Source organism: Enhydra lutris, unplaced genomic scaffold (assembly GCF_002288905.1).
Source record: "Enhydra lutris kenyoni isolate GAN:26980312 unplaced genomic scaffold, ASM228890v2 scaffoldscaffold8, whole genome shotgun sequence".
Taxonomy (NCBI): Eukaryota; Metazoa; Chordata; class Mammalia; order Carnivora; family Mustelidae; genus Enhydra; species Enhydra lutris.
Genome location: NW_019154092.1, coordinates 27,745,869 through 27,766,710, shown reverse-complemented (window position 1 = coordinate 27,766,710; position 20,842 = coordinate 27,745,869). Strand labels below are relative to the sequence as shown.

Sequence of the window (20,842 nt, the reverse complement as noted above, 5' to 3'; positions counted from 1 at the left end):
TTTCTAGGAACTTATCCATTTCTTCTAGGTTGTCCAATTTGTTGGCATACAATTTTTCATAATATTCTCATTCAGTTGTTTGTATTCCTGTGGTGTTTGTTGTTATTTCACCTCTTTAACCTGTAATTTTGTTTGAGTCCCCTCTCTTTTTTCTGCCTTTTGTTTGTTTGTTTGTTTTTGTTTTTGTTTTTATGATGAGTCTGCCTGGAGGTTTATCAATTTTGTTGATCTTTTTTAAAAAAACAGCTCCTGGTTTCATTGATCTCTTCTACTGTTTTATTTGTTTCTCTATCATTTATTTCTGCCTTAGTCTTTCTTCTTTCCTTCTTTCTCCTGGTTTAAGTTTTGTTTGATATTCTTTTTCAAGCTCCTTTAGGTGTAAGTTTAGGTGGTTTGTTTGTTTGTTTCTAGCTTCTTGAGATAGGCCTGTAATGCTATAAACTTCCCTCTTCAAACCATTTTTGCTGCATCCCAAAGTTTTGGGTCCTTTCATTTTTATTTCCGTTTGTTTCCATGTAATTATTCATTTCTTTTTTGATTTCTTGGTTGACCCATTCATTGTTTAGTAGTAGGTTATTCAACCTCCATATATTTGTGGTCTTTCCAGATTTTTTCTTGTGGTTGATTTCTAGTTTCATAGCATTGTGGTCAGAAAAGATGTATAGTATCACTTAAATGTTTTTTTAATTTGTTGAGACTTATTTTATAGCCTAATACATCATCAATTTTGGAAAATATTTGTGTGCACTTGACTTGAAAAGAACGTGTATTTTGCTATTTTAGGATAGAATGTTAAGTCCATCTAATCCAGTATGTCATTCAAAGCCACTGTTTCCTTGTTGATTTTCTGTTTGGATGATCTGTCCACAGATGTAAGTGGAGTACTGAAGTCCCTTACTATTATTGTATTACTATCAATTAATTCCTTTAAGTTTTTTATTAACTTCTTTATGTATTTGTGTACTCCCATGTTGAGTATATAAATATTTACATTTGTTATATCTTCTTGGATTGTCCCCTTTATTATTTTATAATGCATTTCTTTGTCTCTTATTACAGTCTTTGTTTAAAAGTCTATTTTGTCTGTTATAAGTATTGCTACCCCAACTGACTTTTGACATCCATTTGCATGATAAATGTTTCTCTCTCCCCTCACTTTTAATCTGCATGTGTCTTTAGCTCCAGAATGAGTCTCTGGTAGACAGCATATAGATGGATCTTATTTTTTATCTCTCTGTCACTCTGTCTTTTTTCTTGAGTATTTAGTCCATTTATATTCAAAGTAATTATTGATAGTTATGGATGTATTGCCAGTTTGTTATTTATTTTGTGGTTGTTTTTGTAGTTTTTCTCTGATTTTTTTCTTCTCTTGCTCTCTTTCATAGTTTATACTGTTTTTGGGGGGGGGATTCCATTGGGTTTTTATATAACATTTTCTCCACATAGCAATGTAGATTAAGTGGATGGTTGCTTAAGTTGGAACTCATTCTTTACTCCTCTCTCCCCCCTTTTAGGTATATGGTGTCATATTTTATGTCTTTTTATTTTGTAAATCCCTTGATTGATTTTTATGGATACACTTATTTTTACTGCTTTTGTGTTTTCTATTTTTCATACTTTCACTTATGGTCTTTCCTTTCCACTCAGAGAGTCCTCCTTAATATTTCTTGTAGGACTGGTTTCAGTGGTCATGACTCCTTTAGTTTTCCTTGGTCTGAGAAACTCTTTGTCTCTCCTACTATTTTGAATAATAGGCTCTCTGGATAGAGTATTCCTGGCTGCAGATATTTCCCTCTCACCACTTTGAATATATCATTTTACTCCTTCTGGCCTGCAAAGTTTGTTGCTGAAACATTTGTTGATAGCCTCACAGGGTTTCCCTTGTATATAACTCTCTTCTTTTCTCTTCCTACTTTTAAAATTCTTTCTTTATCACTACCTTTTGCCTTTTTAATTACTATATGTCTTGGTGTGAACCTCCTTGGGTTGATTTTGTTGGGGTGATCTCTGTGCCTTCTGGATCTGGATATCTGCTTCCTTCCACAAAATAGGAAAGTTTCAGGTATTCATTTTTTTTTAAATAAATTTTTTGCCCCTTTTATCTCTCTCCTTCTTCTGGGATCTCTATAATGCAAGTGTTAGTATGTTTGATGGAATTTCTGAGTTCCCTAAGTCTATTCTTAATTTGTATAATTCTTTTTTCTCTCACTTTCTGAGCTTGATTGTTTTCCATTACTCTTCCAAGTCATTAATTTGTCTTCTCCTTCCTCTGCCTACTATTTATCCTTTTAAGTGTATTTTTGCACTTAAAAAGTGTCCTCTTTTTGTTTCTTTTTATCTCTTTGTTAAGGGGCCTCCCTGATGTTCTCCATTCTTTTCTCAAGCCCAGTGGTATCTTCATAATCATTACCTTAAATTTCTACTAGCCATATTACTTACATGGTTTCACTTAGGTCTCTTGCTGTGGTTTAGTCCTATTCTTTCATTTGGGACATATTCCTCTGTCTCCTCATTTTGTCTAATTCTCCATATTTGTTTCTATATTAGGAAAGTAAGCTATGTTTCCTGCTCTTGCAGGTAATGGCCCTATGAAGACCAGGTCCTGCAGTGTTCCCCAGGACCTGGCACTTCAGGAGTGTCTCTTATGTGTGTTGCCTATGCCCTGCTGTTGTGTTCTGGCCGCTCTTTCCTTCAGTCCAGTCATTTGCAGAAGCTCTCTTTGCTTTTTGTGGGCAATATTTGGTCCCAGCTAGATGAGGTGCGTTTTAACAAGGTGCACACTGGTCTGCTTGCAAAATGAGACCTTCCAACCTTGCTGTTAGAATTCAGGCACCGCAAAATTCATGGGTAGATGATGTGGTTTTGGCAGGGTTTGCACCATTATTCTGTGGGAGGGATGCCACAGTGCAGCGACATGGCAAGCATGACTAGAAAGGATAGTTCTGCTGTAGTTAGAGGGGTTAGGGCTTGGTACAGGTAAGTAGGGAGCATTGTTGCTGTACTGATTCCTGTAGGTAGCCATGTGTTTATGCTGGGGGCAAGGGAGAGAAATGACACCTGCCAGCTTTTTTATTTCTGGAGAGGTTTCCCTGCTATCCCTGCTCCTCTGATACATGCTGTGAGATGAGTAAATAATTCTCCTTCCTGTGTGCCCCAGACATTTTTCAAACTGCTGCTTCTATGCTGTATCCTTGGTGGCTGTTTATCCTGCTGTCTCTTGAAGGGCAGGGACTGGGCTTCCTATTGCCCAATAGGCTCTCCCATAGCAGAGGCTGCTGAGTTTTAAAATTCCAGGCTTAGGGGACCTGAGTGGTTCAGTAGGTTAACCATCTGCCTTGGGCTCAGGTCATGATCCCAGGGTTCTGGGATGGAACCCTGTATCAGGCTTTCTGCTCAGCAGTTAGTCTGCTCAGCAGTGAGTCCACTTCTCCCTCTGCCTCTGCACTCCCTCTTGCACTCTCTCTCTTTCTCTATCAAGTAAATAATAAATAAAAATCTTTAAAAAGTAATACATGTGTGTACATATATATATATACATATGTATGTATATATATATATGTATATGAAAATCTACTATTAGGATAGAAAAACTATAAAATCATATGCACTTAATATAATCTAGAAATATGTAAAGAAACTGCTGAGAGCATTATAAGAATAAATTGACTAGCATCAGGTTTTTAAATATTTCTGTCAGAAAATGATAGATCAAGCAGACCAAATTAAGTAAAACACTCCTTGTTATCACACTCCTGGTTGTTAGCAGATTGATTTTCAAGGGTCGTTGGCCTAGATTGTGTCTTTGTCACGTGGGCTTCTCTATAGAGCACCTCAAAACATGGCAGCTAAATTCATCAGAGCAAATAAGCAATAGAGCAAGAAAGTGCCAGTAAGACAAAAGTCACAGCTCTTACTACCTAATCATAAAGATGACATTCCATCACTTTTACTTTACTCCATTTATTAGAAGAAACTCTCTGGATCTGGCCCACATGCAAGGGAAAGTGATTTTAGGAGAGAATATCAAAAGGCAGATATCACTGAAAGTCTTGTTGGAAGCTGCTTACCAACCACAGAGCTCTTTGGTAATTTGCACTTTTCATAGTTGGAGGTTTGTGGGGTAATACCTATGGCTTTCACAGTAGACCCAGAATACAACAGAATTATATGGATAATATGCTAGAAGAAAGTCTTCAAAAGGTTTGAAAATGTAGAAAATAGAAGATGATCAAGAGGCATGGAAAATAAAATAAGAAAAACTAATATATGTTTGAGTCCTAGAAGTATTAGAAAATGGTACCAAGGTATTATTTGAAAAGTTTATATATTAATCTTTTATATATTTATTTATTTATTATTTATATAAATTTTAGATTTATATTATTTATGTTTATTTTTATATTATTTTTATATTAAATTTATTTATATATTCATATATTATTATATATTAATCTTTTATATTAATCTATAAAAGATTATATATATATTATATAAAAGAAAATGCCCAGGAATAATGATAATTATAATGCATAGATCAATAATACTGGAAGACTAACAAATCCCAACAGAATAAATAAAAATTGATCCACATTCAAAGTATCTTAATAAAATAAAATTAACAGACTTTCAAAATCAAGAGATGTTCTTAAAAGGAAAGCATAGAATAGTTTCATAGCAATCAGTCAAAAGGTCAGTATATTTCTTAACAACAAAAATGAAAATTAGATTATAGATATATTTAACATATTAAAGATCAATTAAAAATCAAGAAATCTATGAAAATAGAAAATATCCTTCAGGGGAGGCCTGGGTGGCTTAGTTGGTTAAGCTTCTGCCTTCAGCTCAGGTCATGATCCCAGGGCCCTGGAATCAAGTCTTGTTGGGCTCCCAGTTCAATGGGGAGTCTGCTTCTCCCTCTCCTGGAGGCAAGAAGTATTCCAAGAATCAATTTACAATGATGAATAAGTTTAATCAACTCCCAGAAAGGTATAACAACTTTAAAATAAGAACCTGAGAGAACTTCAAAACATAAAGCAAAACCCAATGGCATTTAAAAAAAAAAAAAAAAAAGATGTAGGGGGACACATTGTGATAGCAGGTAATTTTACCACACTTTTCTCAATAATAAAAAAAGTTGTAAAAATCAGTAGTGATAAGGAACAAGGTTTCTCAAACATCACCTTGGAAACTTTTAAAAATGCAGACTCTCATTAGTAGGACTGAATTGTGCCTGAGATTCTGCATTTTGTAGGAGCCCCTAGGTAAAGCTGATGGTCCATAGACTGCACTTGAAATAGCAAGGAAATACAAAGATTAACCTTTATGATTAGTAAACTTGACCTAATGAAACAGTAACCAATAGTACATTCAATAAGTAGACTGCACTTGAAATAGCAAGGAAATATAAAGATTAAGTTTTTTGATTAGTAAACTTGACCTATTGAAACATTAATCAGCAGTACATTCAGTAAAGTACATAAGGAATATTTACCAAAAAAACAAAAAAATATATAAAAAACACCCCAAGTCACTGAGCCAAAAGTGAAGACTCAATAATTTTCAGTGGGTTGAAACTGTATATTCCCTGACTAAACCACAAATTCAGCTAGAAAGTAGTAATAAAAAGACAAGTATAAAATAATAAATTCATCATGAAAAATTTTTAAATGTATTTTTTAATAACCCATGGATCAAAGAAGAAACCAAAATATAAATTAGAAAATACATGTAACTGAGTGACATATAACAAATCCGATGAGCTACAAGAGTGATTGACTCAGGGGCGCCTGGGTGGCTCAGTGGGTTAGGCCTCTGCCTTCGGCTTGGGTCACGGTCCCGGGGTCCTGGGATCGAGCCCTGCATCGGGCTCTCTGCTCAGCAGGGAGCCTGCTTCCTCCTCTCTCTCTGCCTGCCTCTCTGCCTACTTGTGGTCTCTGTCAAATAAATAAATAAAATCTTTAACAACAAAAAAAAAAGTGATTGACTAATTAAATAATAGACAATATTTAAAATATGCATTGTATGTGAGGAAATAAAAACATTAATGGGTATTACCTAGATAATAGAACTATGTATAAATTTTGTGTTCTTCATTTTGCTTATATTTACTTGATTCCAGCTCTGCAATGAATATGATCATTAATCAATTTGAACAAATAAAAATTTTATTTTGATATACTAGACCATAAAGAATTAACAGTGAACAAGAAGAATTAGAAGAATATCATAAAACACAAACACATCAAGAATGTAATAAAAAATACTCAATTACTAAAATGCAAAATGAAGTCTATATATATTTTTAAATACTCCCATTTTATTGGAAATCAAACAAATACAAGTTGAAATACTTGGATGCTATTTATAATAATACATGGCCACATAATTTGTTTTTAATAATACCCCATGCTGGAGATTTTATTAAAAAATAGTCCCTTTTGCACATACATAGATAGCAGTTATATATACTTGTTATATACATCTATAGGCAATTTGACAATATATATGAATAACTTTAAAATGAGACAGAGAGGCTGGGAAGATGGCAGGGTAGGAGGATGCTAAGCTTGTCTCCTCCCATGGGTACAACTAGATAACATTCACAATAATGTAAATAACCCAGAAAATGACTTGAAGCCTGGCAGAACAAACTCACAACTAAAGGTAGAAAAAAAAGCACATCATGGAAGGTAGGAAGGGCAGAGACAGGAGTTTGGAACCAAACAGACCATGGCCATCCAAGGCAGGGAGGGAGCCAGTTGTGTGGAGAAGGACAAGAAACAGACTATCATATGGGGAGCTGGCAAGGGGTAGGTGGATCCCCATAACATTTGGCTTTGAAACCAACAGGAGCTGAATCTTGTGAGTTCTTAAAACCAGGGATTTAAGCCTGGAATTTTATTTTAATTTTACTTTTAATTTATTTTAAAAAAAATTTTAAAAGATTTTATTTATTTATTTGAGAGAGCCAGAGCCAGATAGCAGGAGCAGGGTGAGAGGGCAAGAACAGGAAGAAGAGCAGAGGGAGAAAAGACTTCCTGCTGAGCAGGGAGTCGGATGTGGGGATCTGTCCCAGGACTCCAGGATGAAGTATATTTTCTAAAATTCTACTGTAAGCATTAGAGGAGTTGTAAATGATCTGTTATATAAAATTTTAGAGATATGTTTATTGTTCTTCATGATTTTTTAATTTGTTGAGAATACACATACAGAAACATGATTATGTATGCTATCAAGTGTATACATTGATGACTTTTTTTTAAAGATTTTATTTATTTATTTGACAGAGATCACGAGTAGGCAGAGAGGCAGGCAGAGAGAGAGGAGGAAGCAGGCTCCCTGCTGAGCAGAGAGCCCGATGTGGGGCTCGACCCCAGAACCCTGGGACCATGACCACTGAGCCACCCAGGCGCCCCACATTGATAATTTTTAAAATATGTATTCATTCATGTAACCATGCCCCTGATTTAGGTATAGAAGCTTTTCAGCATACTGGAGATTTCTCTTGTTTTCTTTCCCAGTCTGTACCACTGCCCTCTTCTATCCCAAAGAGGTCATCTTCATTCTGACTTCTATCACCAGACTTAGTTTTTTGCCTGTTCTTGAAATCCATATGAATGGAAACATGCATATAGCATATGCTCTTTAGTATCTTGAAGCTTTACATTGTAACTCTTAACAGGTAGAATGATTCTTCCCATTTTAGTCTTCTAAATTTATTCTGATTTAGCAGATAGGAGATTGATAAAATCTGAACAATTGGTGTCTAGGGGCACTAGTAGCAAAATCTTCCCTGAAAAATCCTTAAAAAGCTGAGGAATTGGTGGCATCAAGTTTAGGAAATGGAGTAAGGAGACAACTAAAATAATACTTAGTTCCTAAATTCAATGACATTGGGCAGTTGTTCAGTTCTTACTCAGTCAAAGTCTGTAGTTCATTATCTGGACTGGGGGAAATAGATACTATTGAGAAAAGTGCTATGGTGAGCGCTGTGAATTGTGTAAGACTGATGATTCACAGATCTGTACCCCTGAAGCAAATAATACATTATATGTTAAAAAAAAATTTTTAAAGGAAAAAAAGGAAAAAAAAAAAAGAAAGAAATATAATCAAACATATATTTTGAATGCTGAGGGTCCCCATCTCTTGTTATCTACTTGGCTTCTAGAATTCTGTTAGGGAGACCTGTACTCTCCAGACGTGGAAGGGTAAAGAAGAATCTTTTGCTTATTTTTAATTGTTTTAATTTTCATTTCCTTAATAAAGTTGTATCTTTCAGTTTCGTTTGACTCTACTCCTAAAATCAGGGTTAGTGCATGAGAACCTGGGCTGCTTCCAGGTGGAGTTATCTGTATTTCTTACTGATATTTTGTGGAAATGATAACTTTGTCATTTTCTCGCCATACTTTTCATGTATATAAACTGTAACACCAGTATCAAAAGGGACTTCTATTTTTGGAATGTGTTTGCTACCTACCGGATAGGATATAGAATTATGTGGGTCACAGTTTAGCTCTGGCTTTCTTTGTGGAGATCACATAAGATCAAAATACTTGGCAATTTATTTTTTAGTAAACCTATTGTTTTCCTAAGCTGCAGTTTCCTCCATTTTACCTCTAAGACTGAGAAAGATAAAACAGTAAACTAGGGCTTTAATACTATGCAGTCTTTTCACTTCTACAACCTCTTTTCTTTTTTTCTCTTCCTTTTGTTTTGCCTTCCCATCCCTGTCCTGCCCACCCTCTGAATCAAAGGTGCTTAGCTCTATCACCTGAAATTAAATCAAAAGGTGATTTATTTTAAATAATTTAGGAATCACTTTTGCCTCATTTTTTCCCATTGGAAACATAAATACATCTGGTGAATTTTTTCTCACCATTTACTTCTTGATCCTAAATAGTATTTTTAAAAAGTTGCTTTGGGATAGGACAAATTTTAGGAAAAGATAAATTCCATTAATTTGCATTGTTATGTCAGAAACTAATTTACATAAAATTTTAAACATGATTTTCCTTTCATTGTGAATAAAACCAACCATGTTTTTCCTCTTAGGAGAGAGATAGAGAAACTTGACAATCTATATCATCACTACTCTACAGCGGTACAAAATGTCAATGCTAGTATTGAGGAGAACAAAGAAGTAGTGACTGAAGCACTGAAGGAAACAAAGTCATCAACAAAGGAACTATCTGATTTATCAAAAATGGTGGGTTTTCCAATTTAAAAATAAAAAAATACTGATTTTAGTTTTAAGCCATAGTTGTTAAAACTTACTGTCAGTAATGAAATAACATTTAGACAATTATCTATGTTGGTCTTCTCTTACTACATAACAAATTACCAGAATTTAAGCAGCTTGAAACAATACCCATTTATTATCTCAAGGTTTCTCTGGGTCATATCTTAGCTGGCTCCTGTGCTCTGGGTCTTCTAAAACTGAAATCAAACTATTAGCAACCCTACATTTCTTTCTGGAGACTCTAGGATTAATCTGTTGTCAAGCTCATTTCAGTTTTGGCAGGACTCAGTTTCTGTGCTTTTAGATCTGAAGTCATTGTTTCACTTGTGGCCGTCAGCCTGGGATCATTCTTAGCTTTCAGAGGCTGCTTGCATCCCAGGCTGGTGGTTCCCTTCGTCTTTAAATCAGAAAGAGGGGGTTGAGTCCTCTCCGGCATAGTTTCACTCTGACCTGCTCTTATGACTCATTTTTCCTGCCTTCCTGTTCTCCCACATCTTATTCACTATATTTACTATTCATAGTAAATAGTAAAAGGAATAATAAGATGGTAAAAATAAATATAGTACAAAGCAATAATATACATTCTATACCATTTGGCATTCATTGGAATTAAAACTACATGTTTTTATTGCCACTTTCTATTATATTTCTATCTATATACTCTTTAACTGTGTCTCATTAAATTTTTTAAAAAATTAATCCATAATTAAGAGTGAGGCTAAGCATGTTTTAGTGGCTTTTTGGAGGTCATTTATATTTCCTTTTTTTGTGAAAAAGCTGCTCATGATTTTTCCCCATCTGTTGCATGATTATATTTTGACTTAATTTGTAAGAACTTGTATATTATTGATACTAAATATTTTAAAGTTACATATATTAAAAATATTTTTGTCCAGTCATCTTTCATTTCTTTATGGTAACTTCTGATGAAGAAAAACTTCAGTTTTAATGTAGAAAAGTTATAAATACTTTACTTTGACTTTTGTGCTTTTCTGAATTTAAGAATTATTTTTTCTACATTGAAGTAAAAAAATATTCTCTGATATTTTATTCTAAATGTTTTGAAATTTGGCTTTCCATATTTACATGATGCTTCTAGATGAAATTATGTTTAAAATATTCAAAACTGGGGCGCCTGGGTGGCTCAGTGTGTTAAGCCGCTGCCTTCAGCTCAGGTCATGATCCCAGGTCCTGGGTTCGAGCCCCTCATTGGGCTTTCTGCTCACCAGGGAGCCTGCTTCCTCCTCTCTCTCTGCCTGCCTCTCTGCCTACTTGTGATTTCTCTCTGTCAAATAAATAAATAAATAAATAAATAAATAAATAAATAAATAAAATAAAATATTCAAAATTGATATTTTTCTCCTATCTTTTATTTATAAGTTTAAAAGTAAGAAACTATCTAGAATTTTAGGAATGCATATTTCATTTGCCACATGTGAAGCATAATCAATACGAAATTCATATATGGGTATGGTGTGAAGTTGAGGTTCCAATTACATTTTTCTTCTTAAATAGAAAACAAATCGTTGCAATATAAGTTATTATATTTCTATATTAATATTCAGTGCCATCTCTGTCACATGTGAGGCTTTCATATTTGTGTGTATCTTTTCCATCTTTTTTAAAATTTATTTGGTTTACTTAACCATCTTTACCTCAGCACTTTATGTCTATATTACTAAGCTTCTAATGATTTTTGATTATCTATTGTGGTGAATCCCTCAGTCTTACCTTTCTTTATGAGTTTTAGGCTGTTCTTGACCTTTGTTCTTCTGTATAAATTTCAGTGTTATCTTACTCATTTCCTTCAGAAGTTTTATTGGAATTATGATTGGAATCATATTCATTTATGGATTGTATGATGGAAAAATGAGATCTTTATGATGGGGATACCTAAACATAAACATGATCTATCTGTCCACTTATTTGGGTAGTTTTTCTAAATTGAACCTCAAGCAGTTTCCCTGGAACTTTGTAGAAGGCAAACTCTCTCTGGAAAATCAACCCGAGATTAGTCTTAGGCAAATTAACTCTTATCTCCACTGAATTTTAAAGTTAATTTTTTAAAATAAATTTTTAATGTAATTCTGATTTATTTGTAAATGTAGTCTATATGGTAGGTACTATTTAAAATTCATGAGGATTTAATTTTTGTCCTACTACATGGTAATTTGCATAAATATTTTATTTAGGAAAACTTTTATCTCTGGTAGTGGGATGCAGTCCTAAATAGGTTCATTTTGTAAACTGTGCTAATTCTGTTATTTAAATCTTTTATATTCTGATTTATTTTCTGATCTAAATTACTGAGAACTGTATTAAAATGTTTCAATGTGATAGTGGATTTCTTTCTTATTGTTTCCATTTTTTTGTTGTTGTTGTTTTCTGCTTTATATAATTTGTAACCATGTTTTAGATGAAACTAAGTTTAGAATGTTTAGAATTAAGTTTTTGCTTATGATATACTTGATTTTTACATTTTTAAGCTATAAATTATTAGAAGTTTTGGAATGGATATTTCATTTACTGATTATAAATCATAATCAACATCTTTAACTTCTTCTTGAAGTTTGAGGATCTTATGTTTTTTCTTGATAGGTAGTTTACTTTCCATCATGTTATGCCTATCTTATTTAATAAACCATGTATTAAGATAAGTTTTATTAGTTTACATAATAAATGTTTGATTATATTTTTCCCATTGTAATCTTTTTCACAGTTCTTTTGTTTATTGGACATTCCTAATTATATTATTTTTTCTTGTTACTAAAGTATATCCTTTATAAGCTTTTTTAGTGAGCTAGATTTGATATTTTCAAAATTTTGTTTCCCTGAAAATGTTTTCATTTTGTTCTCTTTCATGCACTATAGGGAATATGTCCCTAACTTAATATGGACATGACTAACACTGCTGCATAGGCAATGTAAAAGAATCCAGAAAAAGGCAAGGCTTAAAACACTAAACTAAAACACAGTGGGCCTAAGTGCCAGGGGGGATGACATAGGAACAATGAGTTGGAAGAAACTGATCTTAAATAGATAGTAATCTAAGTATCTCTTCAATTTGCCCTTGTTTCTTTGACCAGGTTCTCTGTAGTTACCCTTTTCCCTCTAACTCTGTTCTCTAGCTACCTGGAAAAACTGCAAGAGGCCAGAAATGTGCCAAGAGCTTTCTTTATTCTGTTTTGATTTTTTTTTTTTCATAAATACAGTTCTCCCTGACTATAAAGTTGGTATTCAACTTACTCATCCTTCCAGTCCTACCATGGTCAGACTGAATCCTCTCATTTTTATTTATTTATTTATTCATTCATTCATTCATTTAATTTTTCTCAGAGAGAGAGAGCATATGCATGTGCATGTGAGCAGTGAGGGGAGGGGCAGAGGAAGAGGGAGAGAGAGAATCAATCTTAAGCAGGCTCCACACCTTTCTGGAGCCCAGCAGGGTATGGTCTCAGGACCTTGAGATCATGACCTGAGCCAAAATCAAGAATCAGATGCTAAACCAGCTGAGCCACCTAGGCACCCCATGAATCCTCTTCATTTTAAACTTCAGCTTGGAAGGAGTAAAATCATTGGTAAAACAGTCTCCTCACTTTATTCTGTCCGCTTTGGCCTCTAATTGCACTCTCTGTTTACATTCATACCAGTACTTACAACACTGTTGAAATGAGTGATTGCTTGTCTACTTTTTTTTAGACTATAATGTTTTTAAGGGTAGGAGATGCATTGTGATTTTTATTTCTTTTGTGTAACATGCACAGTTTCTGTCCTATATTAGGTACTCAGTGAAATGCCATATTAGGCACTCAAGGAAAGGCATTTCAGTCTTTTTGAATGGGTGAGTTAACCAGTGAATAAATGAAACCAAAGGAGGAAGCGAGCAAAAGGGAGGAGAAGGGGAGGGAGGGGAAGAGAGGGAAGGAAAGAAGGAAAGAAGAAAGGGAAGAAGGAAAGAAGGAAGGAGAAGAAAGATTGGAGGAAGGAAGAAGGAAAGGAAAGAAAAAAGAAGGAATAAATGGAAAAAAAGAAACATCACTGTGAGCTTGGAAAGAATTTTGCGAGGCATGGAGTGTATAGTGCATATTTTCAGAATATCTGTGAAGATTTAAAATGATGCATGTAGCTTTCTTACATTTTATTTCTTTCCAGGGACTACTATAAGCATCAGAGAAATATAGGACAACCAATAAAATTTTTAAAATATTATATAGTGTTGTGAAATAATTATGTTCTCAATTTCCTAATCATGCTGAAATTTGTCATCTTAAAGAATATCATTTTTTTTAAAGATTTTATTTATTTGACAGAGAGAGACACAGTGAGAGGGGGAACACAAGCAGGGGGAATGGGAGAGGGAGAGGCAGGCTGTTTGCTGAACAGGAAGCCTGATTCGGGCCTGGTTCCCAGGACGCCCCAAGAATATCATTGTTGATAAAATATCTTCAAAAATGGAAAATTTGGGGTGCCTGGGTGCCTCAGTGGGTTAAGCCTCTGCCTTTGGCTCAGGTCACGATCTTGGGGTCCTGGGATCGAGCCCCACCTTGGGCTCTCTGCTCAGCGGGGAGCCTGCTTCCCTCTCTCTCTGCCTGCTTCTCTACCTACTTGTGATCTCTCTCCCTGTCAAATAAATAAATAAATAATCTTTTTTAAAAATTGGAAAATTTATTCACTAATCTTACAAACAGTTTTTTATTTCTTTGATCATTTCTAGAATGGCAAGTATGGCCTTTCCTAACAAAAATGTTATTTTTAATGAGATATTATGAATATATTTTATAATGTTAGTAATATTTTTCAATTATAGTAATCATTTGGGGACTATCATATTTTCTGGGGAAGACCAGAACATGATGAAGTTTAGATATATTTTTTCCTGCATTTTGCTCATCATAAAAACCTTTAAGCTAGGTTTTTAAGGAGCACATGTTAAGTACTCAATTAAAAGCAATGTGCATCACTTCCACCCATTATTTTTTGGTATGCAGTTGAAACTTCTAGCTCAAGAGAAAAGTAAAAGATTTGTGCTGCCTAATTGCACATACAACCTAACTGATTTTTTAAAATTTCAAGGCATATCATGCTTCCAATTTAGTCTTTGCTTCATTAACATACACTCTTTTCTAATTTGTGTTGGAATTGTATCTATGAAAACACATTTTTCCTTCCCATGTCTACAAATAGGGCCCTTTTGTAGGGCAAAAAAATCTTGAAATTGGTTAAGTACCTTAAAAATATTGTCAAAATAAAATTATTTTTAAATGTTGAATTACAGATTTCCTGTAAATTCTTATCTCATGTATTCTTTGAAGTCTACTGCTACTATAGTTCAGCATTTTTTTAGAACATAATTTCATCTTCTGCAACTCTTAGCTTCTTGCGATATTAAAAAAAAGCCATCTGTATTTCATTTTATCCAGTTATTTCATTAGATAATAAAAATGGTTTTTAAAAATTTCTAAATCCTTTGTGATTTTCATATTTTACTGACCAGTGGCAGGTACACAGAACTTTTAAAAAAATCAGATTGTAGATAAGGATTGTAAATAAATGAATTGCTTTTGTATATATACCTATGGTTTCATTTTTGGATATTGATTTTGTTAGTATAAATTTGTTTTATTACTACCTTATTGGTCTCTGTACTATATAGTATAAATTCTGATGCCACAAAACATCCCACAAATTCTTTTTGACTCATTATTTACCTTAAAATCTTCTTAAGAAATTTATTTCTTAAAAAAAGGTAGGCCAATGATTATTACTAATCATATGCATAATTATTACTATCACCAACTAAGAAACTAGAGGGGCAGAGTAAATTCTTCATGGACTCAAAGCTGTTAAGTGGTAGAGCCAGACTACAAACTACAATGCAATTCTTTCATTATAACATATTCAATATAATAATATGGATAAAATGTGATAATGTATATAAAAATACATATTGCTAATTTTTTCATCATAAGATTTCAATTTCAGTGTAGCATATTTCTAAAATATTTTAAAATTCTTTGAAATTGACTTTATTTCCTTTCTTATTTTAAAGAAGTGTTTAATGTTGTCTAAATGTTTATTTCAAATATATGCTCATTATCATGTTAAAGACTTAAAAAATATATGCAGGTTATAAAAATTGTTTACCAGGAATAGATGTTGCTTTGTGAGCATCTGTGAAGATTTTAAAGAGTTTCTCATTTGACCTATTGAAGTGATGTATTATATTAATATTAAATCTTTTTTAAATTCTTGAGATGACTCTGCTTGGTTATGGTTTATTGTTCCTTTAATTTACTGCTGAGTTTGATTTGCAAGTATTTTATTTAAGATTTTGCATCCATATTCATAAGTTAGTCTGTATTCCAGTGTCCTTAATTTGTGCTATATTTGATAGATTTTCTTATCAGGATTATACTAGCTTTAAAAAATGAGTTGTGAAGCTTTTCTTCCTTTCTTATTACCTGAGGAATTAATATGGATTTAAATAACTTTTTCTTAAAGTTTGATAAAACCCTTTAGTTGAAAATATAACTCTGGTGTTTTTATATTTTTTAACTGTTTGAATTATTATTTTATTTGTCATGGACAGTTGTTTTATTTCATCACCAGGTTATATAGGTTTCTTCTTAAGGTTAATTTACAAGTTTTAATGGCCCTAGAAATAATCCAAGTGGATTAATATTTTGGAAATTATTATGATATGATATAGAATGCTCTCTTATACTTCTGTATATCTCTTATTTCTAACTAATTTCTAATTTCACTTTTTAAGTTAGATTTTCAAATTTTTATAAATGGAATAGAAAAAAAGAGGTGGTCCTTAGATTTCATACTTCCACAGTTTCCAGCTTCTAAAATAGTAATGTATGCTCTTACAGTTACAGTTTATTTTCTTATTCCTTTAGGCTTATTCTATTCCTTTTTACCTTTCACTTCTCTGTTTCCAATGCTTAATGTTTTTGTTTTTGTTTTTAAATCTTTCTCAAAGAGCTACAGTTGCATTTCTACATTTTGAAGCAAAATTTCTCAAAGAGCTACAGTTGCATTTCTACATTTTGAAGCAAAATTTCTTAAAAGAATTTTCTGTTTTCACTCAGATTTCTCAACTGCATTCCCCCTTCAAATGATTTCCAGTCAGTTTTAACTACCACACTACACTGAAATTACTAATAAGGGATCCTATTTTCTTTCTTACAATCCTTCGAAAATCTGGTAGGATTCATTACACATAACTATTAGCTAACATTTCTTTAAGGCACTTTTTGAATAGCAAAAATATTTATTGGCAGGCCTCAGAGTTTAGAATATACTCATATGAGTAGAAGAAAATATTGATCTATTACTTCACTATCCAGATGCGGTCTCTGCTAATATTTTGTTGTGCATAAACAGGCATTGTGCTATAATTAAAAACTGTATTTTCATATGCATACAGTAATTGATGACATGTTTCTTCTTAGATAAAAACTTATTGAAAATTATCTTATATTTTACAATGTAATTTTAATAATTGAGAAATTTTAGACCTTTATTATCGAATGTTTAGGATGTTTTCAGTTTTTAAGCATTATAATCAAAACTATGGTATTTCTAAAACTTAAATATTACATAACTACTCATTTTAACAAAATAATACTGTGATGGAAAAATAATGAAAGTTGCACTAGAGTGTAGTATTAGAGGTTCAAGCCAGAATCCTATGCCATGTATTTTTGGTAGGGCTTGAATGATTGTCTGCATTTTTACACTTTCCAAAATTAATTTTTAACAATAATATTTCCATTAATTCAATTTCTTGGCTTTGATATCATTAATCTTATAGAGCTGTTGTCCACGGGAACTTGTATGGCAGCTGCTCACAATTTAAGATCTGGGTTTATACTATTTTTACATTTTACCTTATGTTATACCTTTAAATGTTGTTGATGTTACACATTGTTTCTTTAAATCTAAAAGAATTTTAGCCATCAGTTTAAACATATTCATACCGCCTCTCAGAGCAGTACACATTGTATTATATTTGTGCTTGTTCAGGGAGGAAGGAGAAGAGAGCACAAAGGGCTTACTACCAGTATGTTTACAGTTAGGCAGGATTAACCATTGTCCCGTATGTCTGCATTTTGTTTTACTTAGCGGTGTATATGTCATTTAAAGGACAAATGAGTCCTATTTACAACACCTCATCCTTCTAGATGTTAAAAAGGTTTCCAGTTTATGAGAAAGTAGTTAGTAAACATTGTGTACACAGTGTTTAAATTTACAGAAAAGATTGTTCTGCAAACAGCTACAAGTGATATTGTTAAAATCCCCTGTAAGCATCACAGATACTTATGCTTTCTCCTGGGTTGGTAGAGATGGGAAGACAGAAGATTCTAGGTCAGAATGTTCCTTCAGTGCTGCTGTGTGTAAAGTGGGCAAACTTCAAATAAATCCTTATTTGAAACATCTAGTCTTCTAGATGTTTAAAAGTGCACATATGTTAAAGGTAGAGAGTTAAAGTAACACCCTTTAAGTATTCTGTTAATTCATAAGAATGGTTGTATTTTGGGAATGGGATTGTTAAACTTGATGTCTTGGAAAGTATGTTGACTGTTCACTGGATGGCAGGGCATGGGGTGGGCAAGGAAGGGAGTGAAGAGAGGAGCGTTGTGTGCCCATGAGTCCTTAGCCAAGTTCAGATGGTCTAAGAACCATTCTTCTGTAAGAACACTGTAGTTAACACTGCTGTGTATTAAAGGATAAACAAGTCCTAATGTACAAAGTATATAAAAAGTAGGAGTGGTAAAATAGTCCTGTTGTAATAAATGTCCTTTTGTTAGTTTTTAGGAAGGACCGTTCTGTTCTGTCTGTTAATCCACCTCTTGGAGCTAGATGTATCCCTGTACTTAGTCATTGAAATGGTGGAGGGAGTAGAAGAAGGGTGAAGGGAAGGGCTTTTTACTACTATCTCTATATCTAGAAGACAGTTTTACGTTACAATCATAGGTCTGTATATGGGTTTTTGTGAAGTACCTGTGTTTATTCTGGACAAGGTTCATTATTTGTAACATCTAAGTTTCTCAGATATCCTGAGGTGCAATGTATGATGAAATGTACGGCTAGTGAATTAACCAATTTACAAGTTTCTTTTTGTTATAATTGATAGGAAAGAAGCATCTTGAACATGGAATTGTTAAACTGTCTCTGAGAAATGTATGTTAGGACTTACTGGGTTGGCAGCCCATGGCAGAAGGAAGTATAGAGGGAGAGATGTATGTGGGTGTGTTCATATTCACATTTAAATAATAATTGTTAATATGTGTACATCGCTTTTGTCTGCGCTATAGGAAGGTACTAAGTGATTCAATGGCAACATACCTGCTTGCTAATAGTATAGATTGGTTAATGAATTTGTTCAGAAGCATTATACTTTGTGTACTCTGTTACTCTCTGTCTCACTTTTAATTGAATATGAAGAGAATGCATTATTTTAATTGTAATTTTGCCAATATCTTTATCTAGAGGTCTGTTGCCATTTTTGTCTTTCATGACATTTTTGTTACAAAGTAAGGCAGGCTTACTTTTTTTCTTTCAGATTGAGTTGGTGTAGTGTATTTTAGGTTATCAAAATACTTGTAGTTTTGGGACTTTGAAATGGTTAAATATTCATGTTATGTAAAAAAGTACAATACATAACTTTATTATCTTAATTACATTAAAATGCTTTGTTATATAGATACACACATGGGACCTAGAAGTCACACTGTAAACTGCATGTGATTACAGATTTGTTCTTTACTTCTTGTGTTTCGCGTTTCATGTACATGTTAACTTTTAAAAAATACATTTTAAAAAAACTTTAAAAAAAACTACATACCAATTCTTCATGTTTTCTTGTAAGTATAGAAGGTTTTTCCCTCCTCAATATCATTTGTCACTTAATTTACTAATTCTTTAAAATAAAAATTCCTAGACTTTGTCTTAAGCAAACATTATCTATGTTGTAAAAGAGATTCTGGAATTTTTACAATTGATTTGAGTGAAATGGAGAGCTAAGAAAAGTTATTCTCATAATAATTTTGTATGCATTTGGTGCCTTCTGATTAATTTTTAGATGAGATTACCCACTGGATTTCTTGTACTTCACAGTTCTCTTAGAGTAACTCTGTATTAAGTACTATAAATATTGGTTACTTTCATTAGTATTCTTTATAATTCTTTAAAAGATTATTTATTTGACGGAGAGAGATCACAAGTAGGCAGAGAGGCAGGCAGAGAGAGAGGGAGAAGCAGGCTCCCTGCTGAGCAGAGAGCCTGATGCGGGGCTCAATCCCAGGACCCTTAGATTATGACCTGAGCCGAAGGCAGAGGCTTAACCCACTGAGCCACCCAGGCGCCCCCTCATTAGTATTCTTTAGATGATAAAAATGTTCTAAGGTTGTAAATTCAGTCATTTTCTAGTTATAGAGGTGGTTTTATATATGTTAGAAAACTATATTCTATGTAACTGCTAAAATTTAAGTTAATATATTTGCATATAATTTATAAATATTAATCAATTTTAATTGAAATTCTTTTTAAATTGAAGTGATTCACATATACCTTAATCTAGAAGGACACATAAGGCTATTGGTTCTTGACTATTTCAGTGTAACCAAAAATAGAGAAGTGATTATCTAAAAAATATTTTGGACATGTCCCCACTATCTAATGGAATACACACACAAACACAGATACATGCATACATACATGCATATGTACATATAAACATATGTGTGCATACCTATGAATTATATGCATATATAGATGTGCATACATGCATATGTACATATATGTACATATATATGAATGCATGCATGCATCCCTGGTCTACATGGGAGACCCACATGTTGTGAATTTTATATCAGCAAAATACTAAAAGAGACTGACAGTGTATAAAATAAAAGAAAGCCATTGGATCTCATGATTCTTCTGGAAAGAAGCAGGTTGATAAAATTGTTCACCTGCAAACTTGTGTTATTTTTCATGAAAAAGGAAGGATGATCCAAATAGTGAAGCTAAGAGTCCTGAAGGTGGGGCCAAGAATTGAGAGGGTGGATAAAATTCCAGAGGGTGCGGTTGAAAACTACAGAAGGTTATTCTTCCTCTTGGCTGAGGATAGAAAAATTCAGGGAAATGTAGCAGAAAGTGGAGTCAGAAACAGAGCATGAGAAACACTCAACCAACCATTGCTGACTTTAAAATGGAGTGGACCATATAAAAAATGTGAAAGGAAAATGAATTCTGCCCACAGTCTTAATGAGATTAGCAGTGGCTCATTCCGTGGAATCTCTGCAGAAGAGCCCAGGCCAGCTGAAACCATCATTTCAGCTTGTGAGACCTTAAACAGGGTGTTTACTTAACCCACTAGCATTCTGTTCTACAGAATCATGAGATAACAAATATGTATTATTTTAAGCCAGTAAGATGATACCATTCTATTTGTTCAGTTCTCTTTTTGTGTCTTAGAAAATTTTTCAAAAGGTTTCCTCATATAGGGTTTCCATATTTTTGATAAGTTTATCCCTAATTAGTTATTTTGTTGCATGTTAATTGGGGATTTTCTCTTTCATTAATTCTTATTCC

The 20,842-nt window shown here is 33.2% G+C and overlaps 1 protein-coding gene across 1 annotated transcript in view; it reads left to right on the top strand.

Annotated features, from left to right (window-relative positions):
• The window catches only part of LOC111142411 (coiled-coil domain containing 178), a 397,276-nt gene that overhangs the window by 44,907 nt on the left and 331,527 nt on the right, over window positions 1-20,842 (top strand). The window contains exon 9 of the mRNA XM_022495479.1: window positions 9,052-9,205. Within this exon, the coding sequence (XP_022351187.1) occupies window positions 9,052-9,205 (154 nt within the window). The remainder of the gene's footprint in view (window positions 1-9,051; window positions 9,206-20,842) is intronic.